Source organism: Staurois parvus, unplaced genomic scaffold, assembly GCF_062004578.1.
Source record: "Staurois parvus isolate SC_StPar_1 unplaced genomic scaffold, SC_StPar_1.0 ptg000013l, whole genome shotgun sequence".
NCBI lineage: Eukaryota > Metazoa > Chordata > Amphibia > Anura > Ranidae > Staurois > Staurois parvus.
This window is the reverse complement of record NW_028317809.1, coordinates 15,229,137-15,243,339: the sequence shown is the minus strand read 5'-3', so window position 1 is coordinate 15,243,339 and position 14,203 is coordinate 15,229,137. Positions and strand designations below refer to the sequence as shown.

The window sequence follows — 14,203 nt, the reverse complement described above, 5'->3', positions numbered from 1 at the left end:
TACCACATCTCTAGCTAACTCCGCAATAGAGATGAGTCACCAAGGAACAACACTCGAGTTCCCTGAATGATATACTGTTTGGCTGGAGATTACTTTTTTACTTTGCACTCAGGAGTGTTAGTGCACAGGCACTCAGATGGCCTTAGGGCCTTAAGAAATCTATGAGTCCTTACTCTGACATTGAACTGGACTGTGTATATACATTTTAGAGCAATGCTTATGTCGCTGAGCTCAAATCTCAGTGGTAGTTTAATAAAGTTACATTTTAAATCTATGTTAAAATAAGGTAAATTTCCCATGTGTGTATACATATTTTTAAACTGCAACTTTGGTTTTTGGCTTCTCTCCATTACGATTCCTTCCTATCAGACCAACATCAACAACGTATGCTATAAAAGACAATGGTGTACCTTTATAAAATATAGCAATGGCAGAACCTCTAAGCCAAAGGTAGTGAGTTGCTTCCACTGTTATCTGTCTCTAAGCAGTGCAGCCTTCATTCATGTTACATAAATATTATGTAGTTTTACCGGAGTGCAGTTTTCAGTTAAAAAAAAATAGTTGTTTAGTTTCAAGGGATCTTGTGCACTACACAGCTTTTGCACTTAAGCACTAGTTTAAATGCACCTTTGAAAAATGAGTTACAGAAATGTTCCCTGCATTCAGAATAATTTTTGCTGTAAATATAGGCATGCTTGCTTAAATTGTCAAATATTTCCTTTGTAAAATCTTAAGATACTATATTTTTGCATTTTATATCAGGCTGTGGAGATGCCGAAGGTGTTGAGTAGAATAGCTGGAAGTTTTATATTTATGGTAAAGTCAACCTATCATTGAAAATCACACACGAATCAGCAGGGCACAGGTCACCATCACTAAATTATTTTGAGTAGGCAGCTGAGGTCTCTGGATACCAGGAGCATTGAGGATGCTTGTTGTTAGAGATTGCAACAAATCTGTTGCTTACCATCAATATGTCCTTATCTGCCTGACTTAGAGTGAAGTAATACGAAGGTAATTCATTGTGCAACACTAGTAGGAATGTAGTGTTTGCAGATTTAATAAACAAATATGAATGCCTCGTGTACATATATATTTGAAATACATCACATGGTATACATAAAACAAATCTATCTATACATTAGCACACTTTAAAAAGCTTTTTTTAATATATAAAGTAAAATTACCTCTTTCATGTGTATAGAGACTTAGAGCAAAAAAAACACATTAAAAAGACAGCAGTTCCATTTTAATGAATTAGCAAGTTGCTTACCACACTGAATCTTGAATGGACATGAGAACAGACAAGATGTGACATTTTACCTAAGTGCTCATAGAAAAGCAACAAAGAACTGATCACTTTCTGCTAACATAATTCATGTATTTATCATAAAATAAATGGTTAGTCATTGCATTACATTTACATAGTTTATACTATACCAGAGTTTAGAGTCAACACTTCTGTTTGTGGTAGCTTTTTTGCTATGCATGGGCTTCTACTATATCCATGTAAATATAATAGGGTCTTAAACAGTCCCACATATAAACATACCAACAGTCAGAAGGAGAACATTTACTAAAACTGGAGTAGGAAGAATATGGAGAAGCTGTGCATAGTAACCAGTCAGCTTCTAACTGTTCAGTTAAAGTGGCACTAAAGTCTCAGTTTAAAAGACTGCGAGCTGACAGGCTCTTTATTAGCAGTAGAGACATGCATTGTCTCTTCTGCAATAAAATAAACTTACCTGCCTGCTCACAAATTTCTTTGCAATGTATGCTGGGCCCACAAGCACAACTCAGTTTACATTCCAGCACATTCTGCTTTAACCTTTGAAAATGAAATATAAATGCTGATTGTTTGCCATGCACACTTGCTCCGGATTCTTTCTACTCTCGTCTTAGTAAATTCCCCCCAGTTTGTTTCTGAACAAGGCTTGCAAGCACGTTTCTCAATACCCTATTACTAATAATAACCATTATCATTTTATTGAAACAATGTTACTTATTGTGAGACTTTATTATTTTTAAATACCCTCTATTAATGTCTCAACATGCTGATCACCTGACCGCTTCTTGGCGCTGTGCGGCACAGTATCGATGCACCAACCCTGGAGCATCAAGCTATTTAATTTTATTCACAGAACTAATTAACACAGTTGCAATGCAGTGGTCCGCGTTGCATCCTGCTGCAATGAAAACTACAGCATTCAGTACTTTTACTTTTGCCACACACTACAGCAATGCCATGTTGTGAACTCACACCATTGGAAACAAGGCATTTTTGGAAATGGCAACTATCATCGCCCCAACACATCTAGTGTGAATGAGCCTTTTACAGTCTTGTACTTGTTACAGAACTTTTGGTGAGAAAACTAAAGTATTAACATTTCTTGATCATACAGTAGAGGACACATGCTTCTTTAACCACTTCATGTCCGGGCACTTTTACCCCCTTCCTGTCCATGCCAATTTTCAGCTGTCAACTCTATCACACTTAGAATGACAATTGTGCAATCATCCAACACTGTAGCCATATGAATGTTTTAGCATTTTATTGAGACAGATAAAGCTTTATTTTGATGATATTTATTCACCACTGGGATTTTTATTTTTTTTGCTATATAAATGAAAAAGTCTAAAAATTTTGAAAAAAAGCGTTTCTTATAAAATTTTGCAAATAAAAAATATTTCATCATAAATCTTGGCTACAATTTATTCAGTTATCTTTTTAGTAAAAAAATATAACCCAAATTAGTTTATAACCAAAAATTATAATTTAAAAAAAACATTTTTTGCATTTTTATTTTTTTTTATATTATTATTTATGTTTTTTTTTACATACTGTCACCCTAGCAGTACAGTGCCACCATGGTGACACTGTACTACTTGTGGGGGTGATGAAGATTTTTTTTTTTTTTTTTACACTGATTGCTTTTATACCCATAAAGGCTGTAAAAGCAATCATTTCTCCTTCTCTCTGGCTGCATTATTGCAGCCATTGAGAAATACTGTGTGAGCTGTGTTTGGTCACAGCTTGTCACATGGTACAAGGCTGTTGTGAATAGCCTTGTACCATGTGACCTCTGTGATCATTCACAGATTTCACATGTAGTAAGCAATGATGTCAGAAGTGACATCTTGCTTACTACTCTGCATGTGATCACTGATTGGCCAATCAGTAATCACATGATTGGGACCTCGCACAGAGATGTACGACGATCGGTGTTCCACTGTGTCCAGGAAGCGCGCATAAGCAGGGGGCGAGGAGGCAGTTTATAAACGGCCACCTGCTCCTGCACTGCCACCGTCCGGTCGTTTATATACAACGGCCGGACGGGAGGTGGTTAAATCATTGGGACTATATTATTGTAAATGCAGTTCCCTACAGGTAATTGGCAAAAAATAAAAGATGCAGGGACATCCTCTTATATAAACTCCCAGCTAGCTTCAGTTTTTTACTAGGTGATTGACCTCTTCTTTTTTCATAGAGAAGCCACCTTCTGTAGAGATTTTCTCTCTCCCTCCCTAGAATGGTGGATTTCCATCCAAGCACTGGAAATAGGAAGCCCTTTCCTCCACAGCTGTGGAAAGTTCTCATGATAGATGCCAACCACTCTGGCTGGGGAAGCAGTCCTGAAAACTCTATTGGTACTGGGGACTTTGTTGTCGAAGGAATCTCGCCTTTCAATAAAAATTCTGAAATTCAGGGCAATTTGATTGTCCATTAAGCACTGGATTCCTTTATTGTGAGGCCATCTAATGAAAATTTAGTTGGACAATGCCACAGCCATGGCCTACATCAATCATCAAAGAGGCACCAGAGGTCATGCTGCTCTAAGAGAAGCAAAATTCACCCTCCCTTGGGCAGAACTTTACAGTCTGGCCTTGTCCACCATCCTACATCACTGGCATGGAAAAGTAGCAGGCTGACCATCTCAGTCATTAGCAACTGTGTTCGGGGGAAAGGGCTGTCAATCCAAATGTCTTTATTGCCCTTTGCCACAAGTGGAGACACCAGACATGGACTTCTTAGATTCCAAATTCAGCAAGCATCATGCTGTTTAATTTTTTTCACAGAACTATTTAACACAGTTGCAATGTATGCATGGTCTGCCTCACATCCTGCTGCAGTGAAAACTTCTGAATGCAGTACTTTTACTTTCACCACACACTACAGCAATGCCTTGTTGTGAACTGACACCATTGGACAGGTATGTGCCATGTCCAGAGAAACTTGTGTTTTCGCAGTAGACACTCGTATGGAATAAGTTCAGCCTGATCTATTCCTTTCTGTCCTTCCATATTCTTCCTAACCTACAACACAGGATTGAGAAGAGCCTTCCTGTGGAACTCATTGCACAGATTTGGCCAGGAGGAGTCAGTATTCTGACATATTCAAGCTCCAGGCAATTGTCTCTGGACCCTTTCAGATTATCCAGAACTCCTATCCCAAGGGCCAGTGTTCCATCCTCCTTCTCTGTTGTTGGCTTTAATGTCACAGCTGTTGAAGCCTTAGTCCTAAGGAACAGGGACCTTTTGGATTCAGTCATCTCTGCCTTCTTGAAGGTTAGGAATTTGACTTCACATAGTCTGCCATCAAATCTGGAAGGCCTAATGTGCTTGTTGCAAGTGGAAAATTGTTCATCCTAGAAATTCCCCCTGGTACATATTCTGTCCCTCTTCCAGTCTGGTCTGGACAAACAGTTGGAACAAATCTTGACTTTGGTTTTTCACTCTTTAGTTAGGGACTTTGTTCAGGGAGTAGTTTATATCCCTCTCCCAATCCCTGTCTGGTTCTCTGCTCTTCAGAATCCATGTAGGGATAGTCCTTTGATCTTACCCTAAAGGTAGCCTTTCTCGTGGTTATCGCTTCTGCAAGGAAGATCTGTTAACTAGCAACCTTCTCCTGTAGGAAGCCTTTGTTGTTGTTGCAGTAGGTCATAGCTGTCTTGAGGCATCCTTAAGGTGGTCTCTGCTTTCCACCTTAAAGTGGTTCTAAGACCTAAACGAGATTTACTGTAATGCATTCCCGGCATTAAGGGAAGTGGCTTCCTTAGGCGGCACATCAAGAAGAGGAGGAGCGCTGACATGAAACCCCAGAATTGGATGGTCAGGGCCAATCTGTGCAATTCTATTGCACAGAACATGCAAGTATAACTTGCTTAAAAATTTTAAATGTTACAATCACTTTAATTAGGAAAATTACCTTCTTTATGTCCGGCCTCCAAAAACATCCTAGGGAAATTTCTCCCTACTTTCTGGATATGGTGTGTGCTGTGAGAATTTACTGCTCAGCTACTGCTGCTTTTATAAAATTGGAATCCTTTATCCTTCCAGAAGGTTCTCGCAAGGGTTTCCCTACCTCTCACTCCACCATTGCTAGGTGGTTTGGTTGTGTGAACACTAAAGCCTGTATTGTGAAGGATAGGGTTCCTCCCTTAACTGTTAAAACACACACTAACATATATTTTTGTATTCTGTGGGCTGTTCTGCATCAGACATCTGTTTCTCAAGGTGGTCACCCGTGTTTCTGTTTACATGTTTAAGTTTTACTAGAAGGATGTTCAAGCCTCATCTAATCCCTCTTTCAGATCTAAGGAGTTACAAGCTACTGTCTAAGTCTGTTGAGCACCTTTTGACCTGTTGTGTTGTCATGTGGGCCAGTTGGTGGTGTTTGCTTATGGCCCACCCCTCAGTTGGACTGCTTTTGGACATCCCACTCATAATGATTTCAAGACGTCTGTGTCCTTTACTGTGTGACCAGGCAGATAGGATTTGTAACTTACCAGTAAAAATCTATTTCCTGGAGTACAGTACAGTGTGCAGGACCTTCCAATCTGTTCTTATACTCTTTCTACTGCTTACTACAAAACTGGGGCTAGCTGGGAGTTACATAGGGGGACTTCCCAATAGCTTTCATTTTTAACTAGTGTCCAGTTAACTAGAGGTATTGGCCTATAATCCAGTTGTATTGACTTAAAGACGCCTGTGTCTTGTTCTGTTACAGTTTTGCCCTCCCATCTTTTTTTCATTAGTAATTTGTTAATACTTATGTGTATAAGCATGTGCTGATAAGTTTTAAACTAATTTGTTTTCTCACCTCCTTTGACCTCAAAAATGACTCATTTGTCTAAGAAGGATATGCAGAAGTATGTGTTCAAAGAAGGAAGTTACTTGTTTTAAATTAAACATACCAATCTTCCTTTAATAAAAGCTGTCAGGAAATACTTCAGAAACTCCACTTACGAACCAGAGGACTAAGTTCTTGTTTTATACAAAATAGGAAGTAATCGGTTGAAAAATGTATCTTTATAAGATAAATACAATAGTGAAGCAAGGTGATAATAGCTAGTTGCATTACAGCACATAACTATTCACCAGAGTAATTCCATGAAGTACTATATTGAAGTTGGCAAACAATGCAGCCCGATATTGATTACCTGCCTTTTCTTTGCACTGAGATCCTGGTCTCTGTACCATGGCTTTTCATTAATATAAAGCTATAATGCAGACTGTTTTTTTGTTTTTTTAGAAGAGCTATTGAATACAATTACATTAAGGATTTGGTTTGGTCCCCTACAGTGAATACTGTTCTCATGTCACAGTTAGGTATCTAGTTAGTCTATAACCTTGCTGAGAAGAGGCAGAGTACCATATAAAGGTACAGGCCTCTGACTGTAGATGTGGCCTGGATCTTTTTTTTTTTTTTTTTTTGAATATTATGTCCTAGGCCAAAATGAGAGACTATGCTTTCTCCTCTCACGTTTTCTACTGTTCTAGACCCCATCTAGTGGTTGTTTTATATTATTTCCCAAAAGTAAAAAAAAACATTTCTTATATTTTTGGTATAATAAGTAAAACTTATACATAGTTAGAATACCGATAAGATAAGGGTGCATGTATTTTATAAGTAGACCTGCCAATTTATATATTTATAAAATTGTCTATTTGCCATTTTTAACAGTATTCTGGACTATGGCCATCAGAGGGAATTGCTTGTGATTTTATGGTCGATTTGGAATTAGCTCACTAGATTGAAACATTTAATATATACTTGGGCTTTGTGAAGAATTAAATAAAAAAAAATTCAGAAAAGTTACTAAAATATGTCAGCAGATCATTTAACTCTGACTTCTCACCTTTTTGGTGCTGATACCAGCATTCCAAAGTAAGCTTTTCCTTTATCAGTATAAATATGTTGGGTAATAATGGAACACTTTTAAAATGAGAATTCAAATTTATTTTGAGATTTTAGAGATTTATAGAAACCAGTTTCAAATGATGTGGGACACTTTTTTGGAGGTAATTCTTGGTTTAAATGCTCATTTATTAAATAAAAAATTATAAACGCTACATATTACATGCTATTTAACTATTTGCAATTTGTTTTTCATTATTCTTGACTGTACTATAGGTTTTAGTTTTTAAATCCAAACCATCTGTATTTATTACTGTAATGCAGTCAAACTTCACTTAAGATAATAAGTATGCTGGCGTTTTAGGGGTTTTTAGCAACTTCGTGCTGTAGCAAGAAGTAAAATACCCTGTGCTGGCAGCATGTTGTAGATCCGGACCTCTGTTTCTGAGAACAGTGATCTGTCTCTTCAACATGCTGCTTGGCAGCTAAAAATAATAAAGAAAACCTAAAAGATCAACATATTACTGTGTATGAATCATGACAATATTACAGTAACAAATGCAAGGGTTTAAGTGTATTTAAGTGATCATTTTTCATGCTGTACTAACAGAATTTTTCCTATACCTGTGTTATGCAAGTCGATACATTTGGTATATATGTCAAGCTCTGATATAGATTTCTCTATATGAATGTTTTATTTCCTTTTAATTTTTCTTCTCTTTACTCCCCTTTTTCCTTCCCATTCTTAACTTAGTCTTCCTTTCTTGCTTTTCTTCTTTCTCCTTTTACCCCATCTCTATTCACTAATCCGCCCAATTCTTCATTCTTGCTTACTGTGCACTGTCTTTCTGTGATGTTTTGCCATTATTCCCCTGGTTTTTAGCGATATTTGTGGAAAAGTTTCTTCAAGTTGTATAGTAAACCTCTGTTTTTCTAGGTAATGCATCCAATTAGTGTAATTTATTACCACATTGGAGGAATGTACTGATTTCTGGCCATGCACAACTGCTGCAGCTTCCAGCTGCTCTGGCTTTGATAAATTCCCCTCATTCTTTTGTTTTTCTTTTTTAACAATGTAACTTAGACAGTTAATTCTGACAGGATGTATTTATCACAATCTTTTAGAGTGTCCTTGGAAATTATTTTATTTTTGGCAGCTAGCCACTGATGCGTAGCAATAAATATATCACTATTGTAGGAGCTTGGCATATAAACTATAAATTGACTTGGTTTAATTATATTCTTTTGTGTGTATTTGGTGCAATGTGAGTATGATCAAGGTAGGACCATCTTCTTCAAAGATGAATGGTGTTCTTTTTGTTTAGTTGTGTTTTTGTTTTATACTTTTTCTTTAATTTTCCAGTTTTCCATTTCTAATGTGAGTGTTTTTGTATGTCTCCCCCTTTGTGTGTGTTTTGTTTTTATTTTCTTTTAACTTACAGCGCAAGCTTCACATAAAGTGTGCCAAGCCCAGGATGCCCTGCCATTCACCTGCTTTTTTGCAGTAATGTGTCCCTGCCATTTGTGTTCCTCGACACAGATCACTAATTACTCACTAAACACATCATGTTTGGCTGCACGTGGGAAAGACTGCGTGCATTTGGACTCTTTTGTTGCTGGGAAGCGAATGTTGCCAAGCCTGGCCTGCTCCGAATGGCAAAAATGTGTGCCTTTGCCAATCACTCTTTTTGCTCCTGCTGGCTTAAACCCATCTAATCCTTGAAGACCTTACCTGCATGTATTTAGAATGGACCCCTCAACAGGATTGCTCTTCGGACATCAGACAAAATGACTGCTTTCAGTCAGCTGACTAATGAGCAGTCTAAGCGTGACTACCACTTATAGAATTCAGTTGAACATTCTTTAAGTTCAGCCTTGATTTTTTTTTTTTGTAAACTAGGAATTTACATATTGTGTTGATTGATCATTTAATTTGTAAATAGTTTGCTCGTATGGCTAAAACTGTCTTAAAAAACTATCTCTAAGTCCCCTCAAACACCAGTGTGAAATGTTCCACTCAGCTTTGCACATCTAATATGCTGAAATCTGACATCACTGTAATGCAAAACATTTCACCCTGGTTAAGGTGGAACTGACAAAATGAAAGTGAAACAAATTTGTGTTTTTTAATGGTGCTGCGAACTATAAGCATATAAAAAAAATCCACTTTCCTGTCAATAAGCCTGTATTCTAATTTTATAGAGAGGGCGCTATGGCAGTATTGTAGGTCTTGGCTTACTGCAGCAGCTTCATGCTTTTGCTTTCTTTTGTCCTGGGCCTAAATTTCTGTTGTGCACTATAGTTAGGCAAGGCAACTGGCTTACAAAGCAACAAGAACCTTCCTGGTTTATAAAAGTGTTATAGAGCTCCAAAAAATGTAATTTTTAAATATTCCTCACTTCTGTATGGTTACTTCAGAGGGCAGGATGTGTGTATGTATGTGTGTGAAGGAGCTCCTTGACCTCTGTCCATTGCTGTTCTTTTCAAGTTTAAGAGTAAGCTGTCCACATTGCCAACCTAAGCAGATGTTGTACTGGCATACATGGTAAGAAAACTGACTAAACTGTGTCTTGTATTCTCTTTCTATGCCATTCTTCCTGGACAGCTCCTTACCCTTTCTGATACATTCCAAGAAGTGGCGACCCATGTTTACCTATTGACTTCTGGATTTCTTTCTCTTCTGATGCTGTTTTACCTGATCCTTTCTGCTCATAGCTAGGTAGCCTGTCTCTTTTCTTGTTCACAAGCTCGCCTAGATCACTTCCCCTTCCCTTCCAGATATGCACATCCCACTCTGCCTGCAGCTAATCCCATCGCTTGCAAGCCAAGCGTGCTTGAATGCATCCAATATGCATCTTTGATACTTGATATTGCCTTCATTGGCTCAGCGTTTGATTTTATTTCTCACAAACTAAACATGGCTCTGGGTAGCATTAGGTATGGAAAAGACCACTATGCAAATGTCACTGACCGGGAACACTAGCGCCTATAGGCTATGCTATAGATGCAGGGCCAGAAATCAACTGATTATAAACCAGTTTCCTAAACATGAGTCACGTTTGGTCATTCATTCATAAGTGCTTGAAAAATCATGCTCTGGTTGTCTTTATGTGTGCTGCTTTTACTGTGTCTGTATTGCACATTTTAAACAAAATTTAAGATTTTTTTTTCCCATTAGTGTCACATTCGTGGGCTCACTTTTTCTAGTGTGTTTCACATTGTAGTATAGATATTGTCGAACAAACCATGGCTTATCTCAGGAATTTCTGCCTTAATGTGAATTGTTGCCTGCTCATAGTCCAGGTGGCCCTATTGTGAGAATACAGTCATTTTGTGAGCTGAATTTCTGCTGCATTTATCAGTTTCTGATGTGTAGCATTGTATTTGTATGATTGCTTCAGCCCACAGAATGTCTACTTCCTCTGTGGTTGAGCCCTGGTCCTCAAGGACTGGATAGAAGTGTGAGTGTCCAGTCACTTTGATAGCACAGCTGGAAACTCACCTGATTGGAAAACATCTGCATAAAATTGATAGATTAGTTGCTTTTAGCTCAGTTGTTGCTAGTTTAGTTATAGCTGTGTATATTGCTTTCTAAACTTTTGCACTGTTTGTACTTTTTTTTTTTTTTGGAATAGATACTTTTTTATTTGGCGACGAAAGCCAAGAGAATGTATAGGATTCATGCATTTAATTTATGTGGTGAAGCTTCCAAGCCTTAATTTCATTACCTATCCCTGGGCCATGTTTAGCAGATTAGCCCTGCACCTGTATGTCGTTCTTTCTGTGTCTCTTTTTTTTCACAGTAGTCCTTGGCTGTGCACGGAGTAAAATGGCTTCCCCACTATCTGTTTGGATGCGCTTCCCCTTCCAGCACGTAAGTATATCAGTAGTATGGTTTGAGTTCCCGGGTACAATTGCTGAGTGCTGTAAATTTGGGCTGGCATAATAGAGAATAAGCTATGTGTCTTTTTAATATTTAAAAAATAGAACATTCAAGTAACATAAAAAGCTGAAGTAAGGATGGCTCTTGGTGTCAATATCAAACAAATGAAAAAAAAAATCTAGTTGCAGTTGCATAAAAGAACAGCCACTTCTATGCATGAGAGATGCTATACTTTATCTCTAAGGTTCAAACATGCCATAGCTTCTTGCACAGTAGCCAGTACATGTATACTTTGTGTAGATCTGAATTTTGTAGGGGAATGTTCAATCAGCCATTGGAAAAAGTTTGATTTTTTTTTTTAGTTTATAGGTACAGTCAACATTTTATACAACTTAAGCGTAGCAATGTGTGGCTTTGCCTGCACAGCCACATCATCCCTGCCAGGGACTGTTTATTAACAGCTACTAATCAACGACTACCAAGCAGATGAGACTTATAGTGAGTGTGCTGGAGAGCCCTACTCCTCAGTGGCACTTACTCCAGCCAAGCCACCAATCAATTAGGCTTCTGTAGCAAACTTATTTTACTTTCCCTACTAATTTATGCAGAGATGAAGTCCTATCTTCAAGGGATCTTTTACAAATCATGGAGGGCTATGAGTTTATGGGGAGGGGAGGGGGGGATTCAGGAGTTAATTAACCACTTGCCCTTCCCCCTTTACCCCCTTCCTGACCAGGCCATTTTTTGCGATACAGTGCTGCGGTTTTTTAACTGACAATTGCACGTTCATGCAATGCTTTGCTCAAATGAAGTTTGTCCTTTTTTCCCACAAACAGAGCTTTCTTATGGTGGTATTTGATCACCTCTGCGGTTTTTACAACAAAAAAGACTGACAATTTAAAAAAATATATATTTTCTGCTATTAAACATAAAATTTAAATTTAGACCAAAATGTATTCTGCTACAAAAAATCCCAGTAATAGTATATTGATTAGTTTGCGCAAAAATTATAACATCCACAAACTATGGTACATATACTGGAATCTTTTTTATAAAAAATTTTTTCATACTAATAATGGTGGTGATCAGCGACTTATAGCAGGACTGTGATATTGTGGTGGAAAGTTTTACACTGACACTTTGTGGGAACCAGTGACACTAATACAGTGATCAGTGCTAAAAATATGCACTGACGCTGTACTAATGGCACTGGTTGGGAAGGGGTTTACATCTAGGGTGATCAAAGGATTAAGTGTGTGCCTAGCTGTGTGCTTGGTGTACACTAGGTGGTGCTTTTACTATGGGACGTGATGGATTGTTTTCTCTGCTCTGCAGAGAAACACGATTCATGACTTTTCCCTGTCAAAACAGTACTATGGCTATGTAAACATAGCCATACCAATGTTCTTGCTTCTTGACTGACAATCTGCAGGTGCCGATGAGCAACTGCTTGCCGGGGCCTGTAGATCATTTTGTGCTGTAACAGTTCACAGCAAAAGATCTTCTCCCCGTGTGTCGGAAGTGAAAATTATGTTTTTTTTATGTGATTTTGCACAGGAAAGCTGCCCTGTAGCAGTAATACTGCTATAGGGCGAAAGGAAAGTGGTTAAGTCCATGTCTAAGCTAACATTCAGAGACAGGCAGTATGCCTTTCTCTGTACTCTGTGTGTCAGGGCCACAGGTACCCTCCCCTATCCAAACACATATGTCACTAATTATCAAGGACACTGTTGGCTTTACAGCTTCTAACAACTATTGATGCTGAGGGCGTGCAGAGTTTGATGAGGAAACTGAAGAACTAATCACCCATCAGGTCTGCTCTCTTCTTGTGATTAACAGCAGGCAGCGGTTGGATTCCAAAGCCAATAGCAGATTGTCTATTGGCTATGCAATCTATCCACTGCCACTTGTCAGTCGCAAAGGGAGCGGACCTGATGGGGAACTCCTCAAACTGCTGCGTTGTGTGTGTGATGGCTGCAGAAGCACGTAGGGATCTTAGCTGTACAAATGGAGTGGAGTGGATGGAGTGTCTATATGGATACTTTGGCCCCAGTGTACCTTAACACAACAACTGTTGGTGCTTGCCTCAAATTCATGTACCTGTTGAAAACAAGTGCTTGAATTTGCAACAAGCACCAGCTTTTCATGTGGAGGCACTGTAGAACTAAAAAATTATATTCTGGGAATTTGTATTACTTGCTGTGTCATCACTGGCCTGCCTCTGTGTGTGTGTGTGTGTGTGTGTGTATATATATATATATATATATATATATATAGATATATATTAGTTCCACGTAGTACATTTTTATACTGTGCATGAATTGCAGCTGTTTTATACAGTACATGATTATCCTGTTAAATATAAGCCTTTCTGGTTAGAGATCTTATATGTTACTGTAGGGTCAGTACAAACATTCTTTCCTTCCTGTTGTCTTGTCTTGCCTATACCCTTCAGCTCTGCTTTCTGCTTTGCCTCTCATTGCTTCTTCCAGTAATTCATGGGTCGTCACATTTTTCTCATTATCAAGTCCATCATGTCCTGTTCATTTGCAGTGCATTTGGATAAACAAGGTGTATGCCATCCGGAAAGCTTGTGGATGCAGCTTAACACTTGCTGTCACTTTTTAATATGGTCTTTTTTTTCTTTGAACATAAAGCTGTGAACAGCATTAGGAATAATGTAATGTTATACTTTAATTTTTTATATATATATATATATATATATAAATATATACCATTTGCCTTAAATTGTAGCTTTAGAAATTTGAGTACCAGTGTTGTTAAAGATATAAAACGGATATCTTATCTTGTTTTTTTCCCTTTTTTATCTTGCATCCAGTGTTAATGCAGTATTATTGAAATTGATGCATATAGTAGGCACTTGTTATGTGTTTGAATTTTTAAACATTTTGTCTTTGAAATATAAAACTATACAAGTTATTTTGAATACAATTTTGTATGCTAGACAGAGGACATGTTTTGTTGCCAGCACTCAACAAAAAAAATATACTTTTACCCCAATTTCATGTGTGTGTCCTTTTTTTTTTGTTCAAACTCCATTTTGTTCCATCTAATACATTGGTAATATTTTTTAAGACATAACTGTATAACACAAATGGTGATGGTTACCAAAGGGTACTTCTGCCTTTCCACATTCAGTAGATGATGCCAATTGCAGCTCT

General features: G+C 37.9%; 1 protein-coding gene across 18 annotated transcripts in view; it reads left to right on the top strand.

Annotated features, from left to right (window-relative positions):
- The window catches only part of SEPTIN11 (septin 11), a 156,904-nt gene that overhangs the window by 125,098 nt on the left and 17,603 nt on the right, over positions 1-14,203 (top strand). The window contains exons 10-12 of one of the 18 annotated variants that reach the window (XR_016312541.1): positions 9,744-9,857; positions 10,945-11,012; positions 13,861-14,042. The exons of 1 other annotated variant lie outside the window; for it this stretch is intronic. Coding sequence is in view for 8 of the 17 variants with exons in the window: in XM_089676024.1 (XP_089532150.1) it covers positions 9,744-9,798 (55 nt within the window). In the remaining 9 variants the exon portion in view is untranslated. Of the gene's footprint in view, positions 1-8,580; positions 14,043-14,203 lie in introns of those variants that run through there. 16 more of the 18 variants (XR_016312538.1, XR_016312540.1, XR_016312539.1 and 13 more) reach the window with 16 other exon arrangements.